The sequence below is a fragment of the Sus scrofa genome, chromosome 17 (assembly GCF_000003025.6).
Source record: "Sus scrofa isolate TJ Tabasco breed Duroc chromosome 17, Sscrofa11.1, whole genome shotgun sequence".
Taxonomy (NCBI): domain Eukaryota; kingdom Metazoa; phylum Chordata; class Mammalia; order Artiodactyla; family Suidae; genus Sus; species Sus scrofa.
The window spans coordinates 35125566-35143122 of NC_010459.5; the positions used below are offsets into that span (position 1 = coordinate 35125566).

The 17557-nt window shown below is 43.6% G+C and overlaps 1 protein-coding gene across 1 annotated transcript; it reads right to left on the reverse strand.

The window, feature by feature from the left end:
* Positions 6159 to 16528, reverse strand: LOC100157086 (beta-defensin 119). The gene is made up of 2 exons (XM_005654239.3): positions 16365 to 16528; positions 6159 to 6414 (listed from the first exon to the last, which is right to left on the reverse strand). The coding sequence occupies exons 1-2, from the start codon at positions 16420 to 16422 to the stop codon at positions 6221 to 6223; spliced, it is 252 nt and encodes an 83-aa protein (XP_005654296.1). The 5' UTR covers positions 16423 to 16528; the 3' UTR covers positions 6159 to 6220.

The following is a 17557-nucleotide window of genomic DNA, read 5'->3' on the forward strand; positions in this document are numbered from 1 at the left end:
TTAAGATGGTAAGTTTCATGTTGTATATAGTTTACCAAAATTTTAAAAGTCACCTAAGGGAGTTCCTGCTGTGGCACAGCAGAAACAAATCCGACTAGGAACCATGAAGTTGCAGGTTCGATCCCAGGCCTCGCTCAGTGGGTAAAGGATCCAGAGCTGCCGTGAGCTGTGGTGTAGGTCACAGATACAGCTCAGATCCTGTGTTGTTGTGGCTGTGGTGTAGGCTGGCAGCTGTAGCTCCAATTTGACCTCTAGCCTGGGAACCTCCATATGTCGCAGGTACGGCCCTAAAAAGCAAAATAATAATAATAATAATAATAATAGCAATAATAAAGAAAAAGTCACCTAGGACTGAAGCTTTGGAGAAGAGTTTTCCCACTACCATTTCGATTTCCAAAAACACATTGATTTATTGAGGCTCGTATTTTCTTCCTAAGCCATCACTGCAAGAATTTTGGGAATTTACATATTTTATCTAGGTTTTCAATCTACGAGTGTAGAGTTTTTGATAATTCTTTTCTGTTATTTTGAATACATTGTATCTGTTTTTAGTTCACCATTTCACTAGAGGGGGTCATTTTTATCTTTCCCCCTTTTTTTCCTACTCAGTCTTTTCAGAAGTTTTCTGATTTCATTACTTCTAATGTCATTATTTCTGACTTTATTCCTACCCTTCTAATTTTTTTTATCATGGTGTTTCATTTTCAAATACATGGAATTTTTATTTCTAATTTTATTGCATTTGGTTAGAAAACATAGAATGTATGATATTAAACAAATGCAACTTAGTAAGGTTTTTGAATGGCCTGAAACCTTACTACATAAAATGTAGTCCATGGACTAGCAGAACTAGCACTTAGAGAATTGTCAGAAAAGCAGGGAGTTCCCTTTTTGGTGCAGCGGAAACGAATCCGAGGATGTCTCCACGAGAATGCGGGTTCGATCCCGGGCTTCCTTCAGTGGGTTAAGGATCTGATGTGCTGTGGCTGTGATGTAAGCTGGCAGCTACAGCTCCTATTCAAACCCAGACCTTTTCCCACCTACTAAAAACAGAATTTGTATTTTAACCAGACTCCTACGTGATTCATGTGCAAATCACAAAGTTTAAGAAGCACGGGCTGAATACCTGAGCAAACAAAGCATGTCTCCCAAGAATACCTAACACTGGTCTATGATTCTAGTAATGTCCTATTTCTTAATCAGAATGCAGGTACATAGGTATTTATGTTACTGATTTTTTAAAACTACAGAGACACATTTTATATACATTTTCGAATGGATTCAAAGAAATTTAGCCACATCGGGTATGAGGAATGAAAATAATTCAGTCACAGCAACAGCAAGATGAACTTTCTTTATGTGGCTAAGTTCCCACAGGCCCAGGTAGCGTCATGATATCTAGTTTCAAATCCTTGTGACTCTCGAGTTTCTTTTTGTTCATGGGAAGATGCATTTCATTTTCAGAAAAGTTTTTTTTACTGGGCAGATGAAAAGTTGATAACAAATATTTTTAGAAACATGGTATTTACCAGGCCTGATCTGGGAGTCTTGCAGCCACAGTCTCATTATGATCCACGATGTTGTGACAAGATGCCAGATACACAGCCGTGCTTATAAAATTGAAAGCCTCAGTAACCTAACATCAGTGGCTCTCCTTTTATTTTTCAGCCTACAGTGGTGGGAAAAAATGCTGGCAAAACACAGGGACCTGCAGGAAAAACTGCGACATTGGAGAGGTGATCAAAGCAGTATGTACTAATCATCGATCCTGCTGTGTCCCAAGGAGAAGACAAAAGCCCAAGATCAAGAATACTGTCACTTCTCGCACAACCCCAAATGGTTTGAGAGAAAATTATATGGATGAAACTGTAACACTAGATCCCGCTACAACCATCTGGAAATAAACAACAGGAATGAAGAAGGTGAAGAGTCTGACCCAGCCCTGAAAACCAGACCTCTCTCTCATCAAAACTCATGACTTCCCCTCGGCTGTCACTCTCCCCATCTTCCAAGTAATACATTAAGTCATATATATTAATTCACTGAAAATACCACAATGACCCACCCTTACCCTCCATCCATGGGTTATGCTAGATTAAAAAGGCTGTGCAAAAAAGTCCAAAATTTTCCAGTATTTCCAATGATGGATAACCCCTCAGTGCTTTTCTTGATATTTCAAATTATTTCCTAAGTTTTAATCCATTCTTAGTGTCCCTAGTTTGCAGGTTACCTGTGCACAGCCTTAATTACTTAAAGTATTCCGACACTGTTCTCTCCATTTGTCCTTCTGTCTTCTCAGCAAGTGTTTTGGGGACACCAGAGACATCCATTGCGTTAGCCCTGCCTCTTGATGGCAGCATAAATGGCCACAATCAAAATTCCAAACCCTTGTGTTTAGGACAGTAACTTCTAGGATACCAAATGCCGTCTTCATAACAGGTGCCTTAGGCGGAAGCATCCATTCCACTGCTGTCTCTGGCCCTAATGCCCTAAGTGATCACTCACTGTAGGAAATCAGCTGCCCCCGGTGTGAGCTATGAGGATTCCTCTTTACCGCAGTTGCTTTAAGGTTGGAATAGAAGTTGTTGAAAAGCTGGCTTCATAGGCCCATTTCCTTACCCCAAGCCTTGATAACATATGGACATCCAAGGATAGGAATGGCCCCTTAAATGCCATTAAAGATGGAAAGATGGGTCATTTTGTCTACCTTATTATTGAAAGCTTTATTTATCTTCCTCTGCTGGCACAAAAATATATTCACACCCCGTCTCCTTTCAGAGAGAGGTCCATCCAAAAAACTCTACCACATACCTCATTGTTTTGTGTGTGTGTGTGTGTGCGTGCGCGCGCGTGCACCATGTCTTGGGCTGCTCCCGCGGCATATGGAGGTTCCCAGGCTAGGGGTCGAATCGGAGCTGTAGCCACCAGCCTACACCAGAGCCACAGCAACACGGGATCCAGTCTGCGTCTGCAACCTTCACCACAGCTCACGGCAACGCCAGATCCTTAACCACTGAGCAAGGCAAGGGATCGAACCCAAAACCTCATGGTTCCTAGTCGGATTCGTTAACCACTGAGCCACAACGGGAACGCCAATCACATACCTCATCGTTACTCAGCTACTACCCTTGCTCTTTCCGAGGCCCTGTCAACTTTATATCACTGTCCCTGGATTACTATAGATCCATCCCCTAGACCATCGCTCTTCCTACTGAAAACATTCCCTTACTCACTGTCTATTTCAGAGCTGCCTCTAAATCAGGCCATAATGCAGCACTCCTGGTTGGAGTTAGCATATATTGTAAACCACTCCACAGACCAGCCTTATTTTTTCCTCCTTTGTTAGCTAACCATAGGAATTGATACCATTCGTGATACTATTACTATGTCATAAAGGAAAGGCAATAAAGCGAATACCATAGGCATCTGAGCCACTGGCCCCCGCAGTTTATTTATGCTTTGCATGCTAGTAAGAGTTTCATGCTCTGCCAGCTGAGCCTAGCTGGGTGGTTTCCAAGGCCAGTAAGTCTCAGTTTTTTTTCTTGTTTTGTTTTGTTTTTTGTCCTTTTGCCTTTTCTATGGCTGCTCCCACAGCATGTGGAGGTTCCCAGGCTAGGGGTCTAATCAGAGCTATAGCCACTGGTCTACGCCAGAGCCACAGCAACGTGGGATCCGAGCTGCATCTGTGACCTATACCAAGGCTCACAACAACGCCAGATCCTTAACCCACTGAGCAAGGCCAGGGATCAAATCCACAACCTCATGGTTCCTAGTCGTATTCGTTAACCGCTGCGCCACAACAGGAACTCCTAGTAAGTCTCAGTTTTGAACATACCATTTCCACCTAACATTGGAGTGCTTTCTAATGCCTCTAGAGTGGTCAGACAATAACCAATCTACTCCAATCTCATTAATTCATTTTTTCAAATTATTGTTAAAATTATTATTCCTGGTAAGTCTAATATTTTAAGTTCTTGAAAGTCTGGGTCTTTGGTTTGTGGTTTCTGCTGACCTAAATTCATGGTGCCTTGTTTCCTTGTGTGTTTTATAATTTGTGGCTCTAATCTTTGCATTTTCTTTGAAAATTTATCTGAGTAAATTAGTTGAGTCCTGACCTAAAAGTCTACCCTTTCATTGGCTTCTGTCAGATATCTTTGTCACCGTTCCTTTGCGACAACTCAAAGTCATCAACTTAATTTTTTTTTCCCAAACCATCTATATACTAGGAGTTCAGGTTAAGAGACTATGTAAGATCCAGCTTGAGGTTGTAAATTCTCATTGGAGGTTTTTTCCTATATACTGAGTTCAAGACCAAGCAATTTTCCTTAAAAACATCTGGCGAAGGAGTAGGAAGGATGTATCTGTTTTATCCTCACACAACACATGCAACACTTTCAGGACCGAGATTTATGTAGCAGTCTCCTCTTTGACTCATACTTTTTCAGACCCTGGGCACTGTCTCTCCTTCCCTGCCCACTGCCACACTGGCCAAAGTCATGGAAACCAAAGGTCAAGTTCACCTGATACAGCAAATGTTTTCAAGAAAAAAGCAATTTGCTTTCAGAAAAGCATCTGGTTTCACTTGGCCTTCCTGTTTTTACCTTTTTTTTTTTGCAAGATCAAGGATGCTTAAGTTTCATTGTGTATCTTTAAGTTATTTTAGATATTTTCAATAGGAGGGTTAATCTGGGTTCTCAGACTGTTATTCTGCCAGAAAGAGAGGACCAGAACCAATACTTTTCTCCAGACTGTGAGCTTTGCAGTTGCAAGAAGATGTGGGGCAGCACAGAAAGGAGAAAAGAATTGTCAAAGGGTGCAACTGTCACCGAATGTCTGAAACCAAAAGGCTGAAATGCTGCTTTCCTCAATAAAATAGAGCCATCCTGGTCAGGCATAGGCTCAATAAGAAGAGCAAAACGCTAAACGTGGATAGCACTGGGAGGAGGCCTTTGGGGGAGTAGTGTGTGTTACAGATATGAGGTGAGTCGATGAAAACCTAGAAATGTATACATCAAAGTGAATCCAGCATTGATTGACTCACTTTCAAAGAGTAACACTGTCATGAAAATTTGGCTTTCAGAGGTGCATTCATTGAAGCAAGTTGTCACTAATCAATGAGAAAGGTTTAAAACCTTTCCAAGTATTGACTTATTATCATGCCTAGAGAATGGTCAGCCTTCTCCCAGGAATGTGGAGAGTTTGTGTTCTCATGAAAGACCAGAAACCTCAAAGGAATGGAGTGAGGCAAATGACAGAAAAGGGAACTCCAAAAGATTGATGAGAAGGAGCCCAAGAATTAGGAGGAAGACAAAGAAAGAATGAAGTCTCAGAAACCAACCAACGTAAGATTTCCAAGGAGGGAATGAACTAGGCTTGAGAAGCAACATAAATTGAGCAACATCCTTGGAACTTTTAAAAACAAGGTCCACTGGTGACCTTGGCTGGAGTTGGTTCAATAGCATAGTAACCGCAAAAGCAAACTGTAATGAGTTGAGAAGAAACAGAGAAATAGAGAAGGAGAGTTGGCAGGCATAGCTACTCTCCTTTTGACACAATGTGGAACTAAAGATGGAGAAAGAAGTAAGTTACTAGTAGAGGCAAAACATAAAAAGCAAAACTGGAATTTTACATTTAAAAGCCTAGTGTTGGTTGCAATGGAGGGCACAGCCCTCTTAGATTTTCAAGAAGTAAAAGACCTTAACCCATCATCAAAAAGAACTGCAGAAATATTCCAGTTCCTTTCATAATAATCACCAAACAGAGCTTCAGCATCACGACTTGAAACCTTGACAGGACAGCTTATTCTACATGACAACAGCTGGTTAGGAAGTTCTTCCATGAACTAAGATGTATTTGTCTACAAGACCTCTGCTTTCTACTCTCGGTATCATTCCTGCTACTTCTGGTCCCGCTCTGAGCCTGACGTAGCACAGAGTAAGTCATGGCCCTGTCTAAACCCTTCAACCCTTACTTAGTGGACTCAAGCACATGCTCTCCCCATCATCACTGATCTGTCTAGATTCCCTCTCTTCTTGTCACTCCAGTTTTTTTCCAGCTTTCTCTCTCACAGGTCTGGATCCAGAAGGGGACAGATATCTCACCATTCGAAACCCAGTCTCTCACTCTGATTTCCAATGGATGAAAGACACACAAGGATGGCAGGTGCATGAATTTTAATGAGGAGTATTGACAGAGGATTGAGGATGCTGATCACTAGCACTCAGGATATTTTTGGCCAGCGGTTCTCCCGGCTCCAGTCATTTTTTCCCTCTTTGCCAAAAATGTCTATCCTTACATAGGACTGGAGGCAGCATGGTTGATAATTTCTGCAACTGAGGTAGGCCTGTTCATTCTTTTTGCAAGAGGCTCTGCAGATTCCCAGGTTTCCCATGCATCGAAGTGGGGAATGTCTACCTGCCAAAAAAAAAAAAAAAGTTAATTTCTATTTGGCAGTAACATAGATCTGATGAGCCAGCGCGCAGAGTAAAAACATAAAGACTAAAACAAAGAGATACCATGGCACATCTTTTTTTTTTTAATAGCTGAATCCACAGCACATGGAAGTTTCCAGGCCAAGGATTGAATGTGAGCTGCAGCTTCATCCTACATCACAGCTGCAGCAACATTGGATCCTTTAACGTGCTCTACCAGGCCAGGGATTGAACCCACAGCTTTACAGTGACCCAGGGCACTATAGTTGGATTCTTAACCCACTGCGCCATGGCAGAAACTCCACATCTTTTTAAATGACCCAAGCCTGGAACACTGAAAACATTAAATGCTGGCAAGGAAGTGGAGCCACAGGAACTCTCATTCATTGATGGTGAGAATGAAAAATGGTATAGCCATTCTGGAAGACAGTTTGGAGGTTCCTTACAAAACGTAAGCATATTCTGACCATATGCCCCTACAATTGAACACCTTGGTGTTTACCCAAAGGACTTGAAACTTTATGTCTAGACAAAAATCTGCACACACATGTTTATAGCAGCTTTATTCATAAATGTCAAAATTTAAAAGCAACCAAGAGGCCCTTCAGTGGATGAGAAGATAAATAGTGATACATCCAGGCAATGGAATATTATTCAGCCCTAAAAAAGAAATGAGCTATCAATCTATGAACAGACACAGAGGGTGAAACTCTAATGGTGGATTCATGTCCATATACATTTTTTTCCAATTCATAGAAGATACAACACCAAGAGTGAATACTAATGTAAACTATGGACTTTGGGTGGTTACGATGAGGCAATGTAGGTTCATCAATTGTTAACAAATATACCGCTCTGGTCGGAGAAGTTGCTAATAGCGGAGGCTGTGCATGAGTGGGGACAGAGAGTATATGGGAAATCTCTGTCCCTTCTCAATTTTGCTTTGAAACTAAAATTGGTCAACAAAATTGTCCCTTTTTTTAATGAATCCCATTAAAAAATAAAGTAAGAACATTTGTCTACAGGGTTTTTTGGGAACTAAATTTTCATTTCTCTGGTATGAAAGCCCAAGCGTGCATTGCTAGTAGTATGGTCATTGCATATGTAGTTTAGATTATTTTAAAAACAGAAACTGCCAAACTATTTTCCAGAGTGTGGTTGTGTCATTTAACATATTTAACATTCACACCAGCAGTATATAAAACATCCAGTTTCTCTGCTTCCTTGCCAGTACTTGGTATTGTCACTATTTTAAATTTTAGCGGTTCTAATAGGTATGTAAGGAGTCTCATCATGGTCTTCATCTGCATTTTCCTAAGTTCTAATGATGTTGAATATCTTTTTTGTGTGTGTCTTTTTGCCATTTCTTGGGTCGCTCCCGTGGCATATGGAGGTTCCCAGGCTAGGGGTCGAATCGGAGCTGTAGCCACTGGCCTACGCCAGAGCCACAGCAACACGGGATCTGAGCCGCATCTGCAAACTACACCACAGCTCACAGCAACCCCGGATCCTTAACCCACTGAGTGGAGGCCAGGGATCAAACTGGCAACCTCCTGGTTCCTAGTCGGATTCGTTAACCACTGCGCCACAACGGGAACCCCTTGAATATCTTTTCATATGCTTAGTTGCCATCTGCATATCCTCTTCAGCTAAATATCTTTTCATGTTTTTCTTCTAACTGGGTTGTTTGTTTTTTACTTTTGAGTTTTTTCTGTTTTCTAGATACAAGTCCTTTGCCAAGTATATGGTTTGCAAATATTTCTCCCAGTCTGTAATTTATCTTTTCATCTATCCTTTCACAGAGTCTTACACAGCCAACATTTTAAATGCTAAGTCCAACTTGCTGATTTTTTTTCCGTATGGATTGTGCTCTTCATATCTAAGAACTTTTCACCTAACCCTAGATCTGAAAGTTTTCCCTATGTTTTCTTCTATAAGTTTGCATTTTAATGTTTAAATATTATGATCAATTTTGAGTTAACTTTTGTGTAACTTTTGAGGTATAGATGTAGCTTTTTTTTTTTTTTTTTTTTTTGCTTACTAATGTCCAATTGTTCCAGCAACATATGTTGAAAAGGATATCTTTCTTCCATTGAATTGCTTTTGCACATTTTTGAAAAATCAGTTGGTTGTACGTGTATAGGGCTATTTCTGTTTCCTCTTCTGTTCCATTGATCTGTGCGTCTCTCTCGCCACCAAGACCACACGGTCTTGTTTTCTTTAACGACACAGGTCTTGAAATCTGGTAGAATGATTCCTCCAACTTCATGCATTGTTTTAGCTAGCCCTTTGCAGATTTCTGTCTGATGAAAATATAGACACAACAATCTTGTCTATATCACAAAGATCCTTGCTTGGATTTTAGTAGAAACTGTGTTAAATAAGTATCAATTTAAGGAGAATTGACATCTTTACTAGCTGAATCTTATGATCTATAATTACAATGTCTCCTCATTGACTTATATCTGCTTTGATTGTTTTTACCATCATTCTAGCTTTCAGCCCATGATTTCTGTGCATGTGTTTTTACATACTTAAGCATTTTAATTTTGGAATGACTATGAGAGGTAGTGTGTTTTTAATTCAGTGTTCACATGTTCAGTGATAGGATTCAGAAATATCATTGGGCGTTCCGTCGTGGCGCGGTGGTTAATGAGTGCGACTAGGAACCATGAGGTGGCAGGTTCGATCCCTGGCCTTGCTCAGTGGGTTAAGAATCCGGCGTTGCCGTGAGCTGTGGTGTAAGTCGAAGACGAGGCTCGGATCCCACATTGCTGTGGCTCTGGCGTGGACCAGAGGCTACAGCTCCGATTGGACCCCTAGCCTGGGAACCTCCATATGCCGCGGCAGTGGCCCAAGAAACGGCAAAAAGACAAAAAAAAAATCATTGATTTCTGTATGTTTATCTAGTAATCCTGTGATCTTGCTAAACTTATTAGGTCTTATTAGATGTTTCTTTGTAGATTCATTTGTATTTTCTACATAAATAAACCGTTATGACATCTCCGAATACAGTTTTATTCCTTCCTTTCTAATCTGTATGCCTTTTATTTCCTTTTCTTACCTTAATGCACTGACTGGCACTCCCCAGAATTAAAAGCAATGATCTATTGATCCACACAACTTGGATGGACCTCAAGAACATAATGCTGAGTGAAAAAAGCTGATCTCAAAAGATCAACTATGATTCCATTTATGCAACAGTCTTAAAATGACAAAATTATAGAGCTGGGAAACAGATTCATGGTTGTCAGGGGTTACGGATAGTGACGGGGGGGGAGGCTGAGAGGAGGAGCAGGAAGGAGATCTTGATGGTGACAGATCGGCTCTATATCTTGCTCATAATGGTGGTTACCTTACACTTGCGATAAAATGCCGTGGAAGTATGCACGTGTGTTGCACCAATGTCAGTTGTACTTCTGTACAAGCAGAAGCTGACTTGAGCTTAAGCTACACCAGCAGGTCTGTGTATCAGTCCCAGGTGAGGTCTAAGACAGGCACCCAATCTTCCCTGCTTTGGGGTCACGATGTTTCTACCATAGGAGGATAAACCCCCCATCCCAGGAGGGTCTGCTCTCCACTGCCAAAGGTTCTACTCATGTTTTTACCCCCTCAGACTACAAGGAAGAAAAGAGAGATTCAAGGAAGCCTTATAAGAGCAAAAACAACACTTTTTCTATCCAAACTTTCCCCCTGGAGAGAAGCCATGGCACCCTAGAAAGGGGTTTCAAAGGTATTCAAACTAACCCTAAAGCTTTCATCAGGGTCTTTGCAGCTCTTAACACCTGCCCTCCTATCAGCCCCTGTCACTGTGGCCACCACTCACTGTATCCCCACAGTGACTTAACATCACCTTCAGGGCTCCAGCAGTCCTCTCACCAGAAGTCAGAGGAAACCTGCTTCGTAATCCCAGAATTGTTTGAATCTGCTAATGAACACAGGCCACTTTTCCTCCTTGAGCTTCAGTTCCCACATCTGGGAAATGGGAAGACAGGGGAAAGTTGCCTAGATCCCAGATTCTCATAGATCGAAGGTTATTTGGAATCAAGTTTGACAGGGGTGGGGGATGGGGTCCAGCTCCCAAAAGAATAACCTAAGGGAATTTTCAAAATTTCCCATGCCCAGACCCCAAGTCCAGAGATTCAGACAATGGGGTTCAGTGTCTTCTGAAAACTTAACGGTGGCTGAAAACTTACGGTGAGTTCCAAGCCCTTTTGGCACCTATCACTCCCCACGGTTGTCTCTACCAAAGCACAGAGGAAGTGTTCTGTGTTTTTTGGTGGTTTTGGTTTTGGTTTTGTTATTGTTGTTGTTGCTTTTTAGGGCTGAATCTGCAGCATATGGAGTTTCCCAGCCGGGGGTCGATTGGAACTACAGCAGCCAACTTACACCACAGCTCATGGCAACGCCATATCCTTAACCCACTGAGTGAGGCCAGGGATCGAACCCACAACTTCATGGTTCCTAGTCAGATTTGTTTCCACTGTGCCATGTTGGGAACACCATCCCAGGAGGTTCTTAATAAATGTTATTGGCCAAGTGAATTAGTAAAGAATTCATAATGAATTAATTTGGTGGGGGCATGATCGGCTGTGTGTGAACCCTGGGCCCCAGATATTGGGGAATCTAGACTCTTCCCTCACACTCTGAATCCTACGTGTTTTAAGAACAAACTAATGGGAGTTCCTTTATGACACAGTGGCTTAAGGATCTGGTGTTGTCACTGCAGCTGCTTGGATCACTGCTATGGCTCGATGGGTTCGATTCCTGCCTTGGGAATTTTCATATGCCATGGGGACAGCAGAAAGAAAAATAAACAGATGAATGAATCTTAAGAATCCACTTGCACAAGGCCCAGGAGCTGCTCTGCATTCTTCCTAACACTGCTAGCCAGAGCCAAATATATCTAAGGCCGTGGTCCTCTGACCCCTCTAGTCTAGAAAGGATCCCACCTGATGCACCAGCCATTTGGATCTCCTGCCAAAATCCACTCGCACTTTCACACATGACCTCATCATTCATCTATTCATTCACTCACAAAACACTGAATAAGTCCCATCAGAGCGGAGCACTGAGCTTAACACCAGGCAGCATCATGCAAATAAGATATTGGCTCAACCCTGAAGGCGCTCCATCTGGGATGTGTGTGTTTGGGGATTGGTGAGAAGGCGACAGTGACTTACACAATAATATGGCATGTGCCATAATACCTTCTTAAGAGTGATAATTTTGTGAAGCCACTCAGCACTTAGTTTGAATCTCAGCTCTATCTTAGTGTTGTGTGACCTTGGCTAATCACACCACCTCTCTTCGACCTCAGTTTCCTCATCAGTAAGATGGGGACAATAACAGGGTTGTAAGACTGGAATGATTTCAGGCCTATAAACCAAGCACTGTGCCTGGCACATAAGACGTGTCAATGGTAATTCTCATATAGCTGTTATTACTACAATTATTAAGAAACAGCGGAGTTCCCATTGTGGCGCAGTGGTTAACGAATCCGACTAGGAACCATGAGGTTTTGGGTTCGATCCCTGCCCTTGCTCAGTGGGTTGACGATCCGGCGTTGCCGTGAGCTATAGTGTAGGTTGCAGACGCGGCTCGGATCCCGCGTTGCTGTGGCTCTGGTGTTGGCCAGTGGCTACAGCTCTGATTCGACCCCTAGCCTGGGAACCTCCATATGCCGCAGGAGTGGCCCAAGAAATAGCTAAAAGACAAAAAAAGAAAAAAGAAAAGAAAAGAAAAGAAACAGCGAGACAGGGTTTATGTGACGGCTTCATAGGTACAGGCACTAACTAGGTTCTGAAGTGTGGGAAGGACTTCATCACAGAGATGAGCCTGATGCTGCGGACAAGGCAGAGGGAACCATGGACCAAAGCAGTGCAAGGGGCAGGGGAGGATGTTGAGCTGAAGAGAAAGTCCGATAAGAGCCCTCACAGGACATGAAGCGGAGCCACCACATCAAGATCTTGAATGCTCAATCCTGGGCCGTGAGGACCAAAGGAAAATATCTAAGCAGCAGAAGAGTGACATAGACAAATTTCCTAGAAAGAATCCTTCCGACAAGAGAAAATAAAAGCAAAGACAATCTGGGGGCCGGGAGGCCAGTGAGGAAGTATTTAGGATGGTCTTATCCAGGCCACAGGGAGCTCTGGTGTGCAGCCTGACAGTCCCCAGATCACAGACAGGCATCAGGACTGTGAAAGCACAGGTTATGCAGTTCCTGCCTCTGAATCGGACTCTGAGATGGGTTGTGAGCCAGAGCAGGATCTGAATTCCAGGCACAGCCCTAACAGTTGTGGGTCTGGGACAAGAATATAAATGGATGAAATTCCCGCGGTGGTGCAATGGGATTGGTGTCTCCGGAGTGCCGGGATACAGGTTTGATCCCTGGCCCAGCAGAGTGGGTTAAGGATCTGGCGTTGCCACAGGTGCAGCGTTAGGTTGCACATGTGGCTTAGATCTGATCCCTGGCCTGAGGAACTCCATATGCCTTGGAGGAGCTGAAAAAGAAAAAAAAAAAAAAAAAAAAGGATTACAAAAGGAGGTTCCTGTCTCATACGTCTGAATATGTATCAGTCATGAATCAAGCTGAGAGACGGGATAAATAAAATATATCCTATTGCCTTTTATGAACTATCCCTTCATAATGAAAAATCAGGTCTGAATTTATCATTCTTGCCTTCTTCCAAGCTCCCTGCAGCCCAAGGGGACCTGGTTCAGCTCCTAGCCCAGATCTTTTCTTGCCCCTCCCCAGCTCCCCCCACTTCTGTGAGGAGTCTCATGCACAGAAATGGACACTCCAGCCAGAACATCCAAGGTCTGCCCAAAGCCCCTGCAAAGGGGCCATTGCCTCGGCACTCCTCCTGCCTAGGGGTGCACGCAGAGTGGATCCCACCCTTCAGGAGTCAACCTGGAGGGGAAGCCCATGCAGTCCCTGAAAGCAGGCATAGGATTTTTTGGACAGGGAGCTCCAGGCTCTAGCTACTCAAAGCATGATCCTTCCCCTGGAGGGCAGGGTGGGCAGGCTTTGCTTCCAGGGGTTATTACCCCCTGACCCCCAATAACGCCTCATCCCAAAAGGAGTGACTTAACCAGAGGAAGCCCAGAGTAGGGCCAGGATCGGGCAGGGGATGCAAGGTTCTCTCTCTCTCTCCAGAGTCTAATGGCAGAAATATTGAATTGAGAGAATAATCGGCATGGATCAGAGTGAACTCCCTCCGTCTGTCTCTGTGTCATGCACCACGCCTCGCAGAGCCCTCCCTGTCTCTGACCTCACTGCAGAGGACAGAGTTCAAGGGCAAACAACAGTGCTGGATAAATGAGACCCAGAGAATATGATCGGAGATAACAAAGCCTGGGAAGTCACCCAGGTCCTGTAGATTTCCAGCCAGAATTCATTGTTCCCCTGGATAAGACTTCGCCAAGGCCAAATTCTTAATTCAAATGAGGCAGGTGTCTGTTTTCCTCAGAGTCTAACACAGCGGGAAGGCGCACAGCACATACTCCTCCAGTGCGTGAATAACTCAGTGGGCAATGGCAACAGCTAACATTTATTGAGTGTTTACTGTGTACTGGGCCCCTCCGCCCTTCATTATCTCATTGCATTCTTACCACAATCCTGAAAGATATTCTATGGCTCCAATTTTACAGATGGGGAAGCCGAAGTTCTGAGAGGTGTATATGCACCAGACAGTGGAAAGAGGCATAGGTGAGGTGAATGAAAGAATAAATGAATGCACAAGCATGTAAAAAAAAAAAAAAAAAGTATGATGAACAAATTCAATTACAAATGAGTCGATTTAAGTGCTTTATCTTTTTTTAGTACTTGGAAACCTTCTGATATTTGGGGTTATGTGCTCTCAAGCATCAAAAGGCAGCTCAGCCAACCTCCCTAGAAATCCAAGGATTTGGACTCTACTCAGTCCCTGTCCATGCCAGCTCCAAGACAGACCAACTCTCCCAGCCCAAGGCTCCTCCCGCGCTCTAGGTGTCAGCTTCTTCTTTGCATGTCTTGGCTCCCCTCCTGTGCCTCTCAGTCCACTCCTGATCCAACAGACTTTCCTGCAGCTGGTAGATGAAGAACTTTGTTCAAGACTCTAATTATCACTGCATTGCCCAGCCCCAGCGATGTCTCTGCCAATGCCCATCCTGCCATCCCCCTACTCTCAAGGCACCTGGAGTTTCAGTCCTCATGATTGACAGGCGCAAGAAACAGATTTGCGAGTTTTAATAGCATGTAGGAACTAAGGAACCTGAAGCAATGGCATTTCTATCCACGGCTTCCATGTATCTTCCCTGCATTGTCAGGTTGGCCCTTGTTCATTTGCTTGTTCGGTTGGGTGAGGAGTGGTCCAGGGAAGCATTCAATCAATCATCACTGGTTGGATTGTCAAATAACGACTAAGGACACAGCATCGTTTACGGTTTGAGCAGCTTGTGACACTGTCTTCACCATTTTTGCACACCAACCGGCATTGTCCATTCAGCCAACAGTCTGTTACTGGGCATAGGAACAACCATTAATTAAGTAGAGGTTAGTATCCCTCAAATGGAGAGACAAGAGGATGCAGAGGAGGAGCAGGAGGTCAGAGGAGAAGGGGAGAGAGAGAGATGAGTAGGGAATGCTAGATCCAGTCCCAGGAAAGGAGAGAAAAGATCTTACAAGGGGAGAGAATGGAGACAATTGTACTCAAGGTTTTTAGGAAAGGCTTTTTCAGAATCCCACCTGTCTGTCTTGCTATCCCCCAACCTCCTACTCCTAACTTTAAGATCAAATGATTCCAATGAAGTTCCACCTGATGGAGCTTGGGAATGATGGGAAAAGGACAATGAACACCTATCATATTAGGACATTCACCCATGTTTCAACAGACTCAGCTCTTTATCAATTGCCTCGCTTGAACCCAACAAGTCCCAACTCCAGCCACAACCCAATCTCTAATCCTCTTTGACCCCACATTCACCCAACTCAAACTCAAATACCAGTCCAATCTTTTTTTTTATGTATTTCATTTTTTATTTTATTTATTTATTTATTTTTTGCTTTTGAGGGCCACACCCACGGCATGTGGAGGTTCCCAGGCTGGGTATAAAACCGGAGCTATAGCTGCCGGCCTACACCACAGCCACAGCAACACCAGATCCAAGCCGCCATCTGCAAGCTACACCATAGCTCACGGCAACACCGGATCCTTAACCCACTGAGCAAGGCCAGGGATCAAACCCACAATCTCATGGTTCCTAGTCGGATTCGTTTCCGCTGCACCACGAGGGGAACTCCCCAGTCCAATCTTAATTAGAACTCCCAGCCTTACCCGCCTCAGTGTCCCTGGACCCTCAACTCCAAACCAAACCCAAATTTAATCAAGTCACCAACCTCAATCCTGAGCAGCCGCCCATGACCAATCTGAACCTCTAACACCCTGCACCAACCAATACCAACCCCCAACCTCAGCCCAAGCCCCTGTCTAATCCCCAAAACCAGCTCCACTCAACCCCAAATGCCATGCCCCCCACCAGCCAACTCCAAACCATCAAGGAAGCCCACCTCCTCATCTCTAGCTCATCCTCATCTTCCCTCTATCACTACAACCCCAAAGTCTTCCCGCCCCATCACAACTTACCCTCAGTCCTCAATGTCATCTCCCAAAGCCCCCAAAGCTCCAAACATACATCAAACCCTTCCCCCTTAAGCCCCCTTCCAAGATTCCACCAGAATACCAGCCTGCCCTTAAGTGTCAGGTACTCCAGACATCCCACCACCTCAGCAAAAAAGAATCAAGGAGAGATGTGGACATGAGATGATTGTGAGAAAACCTCCCAAAGCCACACGAAATGAGGAATGTTTCAGATGCTGCTCACAGTGAGGGAGAAGGGGAAGTAGAGAAGTTATGACCAGAATCCCAGACATTTGAGAGACACCCAAGTTACCTGATACCACTGGTTCCATGGCCAGAAGGATGGCAAGAAACAGGAAAAAAGACTTCATGGCTTGGAAGTTCACAAAAGGAGAAGGTGGCTGTTCTGCAGGGTATGGAAACAGAGTTCTCTGCAGCAAGGATGAGCTTTGCTTTTATTGGCAGGACTGTGGGCAGTGAATTATAGCAGAAGAGGATTTATATCAGATCAGCCAGGCCAAAGGACAATGTGTAGCAGATGTCAGAGCAAAGCACAAGATGAGAATGTGGGAAACTGGCCAGCATCCGTGCCAAAAGTGCCTTTCCCTCCTGGTAAGGAGACAGGCAAATTAAATGACAGGCTTTAAAGCCATTTGATCTTTTGAGATCCACAAAGGAATTGATTAATGCATAAATACAAATCAAGAAACAATTTTTTTTTAAATCCTTATTCTTTTTTTTTTTTTTTTGTCTTTTTGCCTTTTCTAGGGCCGATCCCATGGCATATGGAAGTTCCCAGGCTAGGATTTGAATCAGAGCTGTAGCCACCGTCCTACGCCACAGCCACAGGAACTCGGGATCCGAGCCACGTCTTCGACCTACACCACAGCTCACGGCAACGCCGGGTCATTAACCCACTGAGCAAGGCCAGGGATTGAACCCACAACCTCATGGTTCCTAGTCAGATTCGTTAACCACTGAGCCATGACAGGAACTCCAAAAAATCCTTATTCTTAACTTTCTAACAGCAAGATACACACAAGTATGTCTTTCTGAACCTTGAATTTGCCTATCTCTTTCCCAGTTCAAATGCTTAGCATTTGCCCTTTGTTCTTCCTGTAAAATCTTCCTTCAGAGCTTCCCCTGGCTGGCTCCTATTCATCATTCAGTTTCATCTTAAATGTCACCTTTCTGGAGAGGTCACCTTAGATAACAGTACCCTCACACACAGTCACTCTGTATCATATTAACTTGTTTTGTGACCTTCATCTGGTCATCTGTTCTTTTTAAATTTATTTTACATATTTGATCTTTGCCTTTCCCACCCAAAATGTCAGAAATTTGCCTTGTAAACCCACTGCCCATACATCAATTGTATTAATGAAGATATTAATTCAACTCTTTTAAAATTATTATTCCCCAAAAATGATTCCAAAAGACAGACATTGATTTCTTTCTTATGTAAAAAACTTCGTGATTAAAAAAGGGGAGCAACAGCGGAAACAA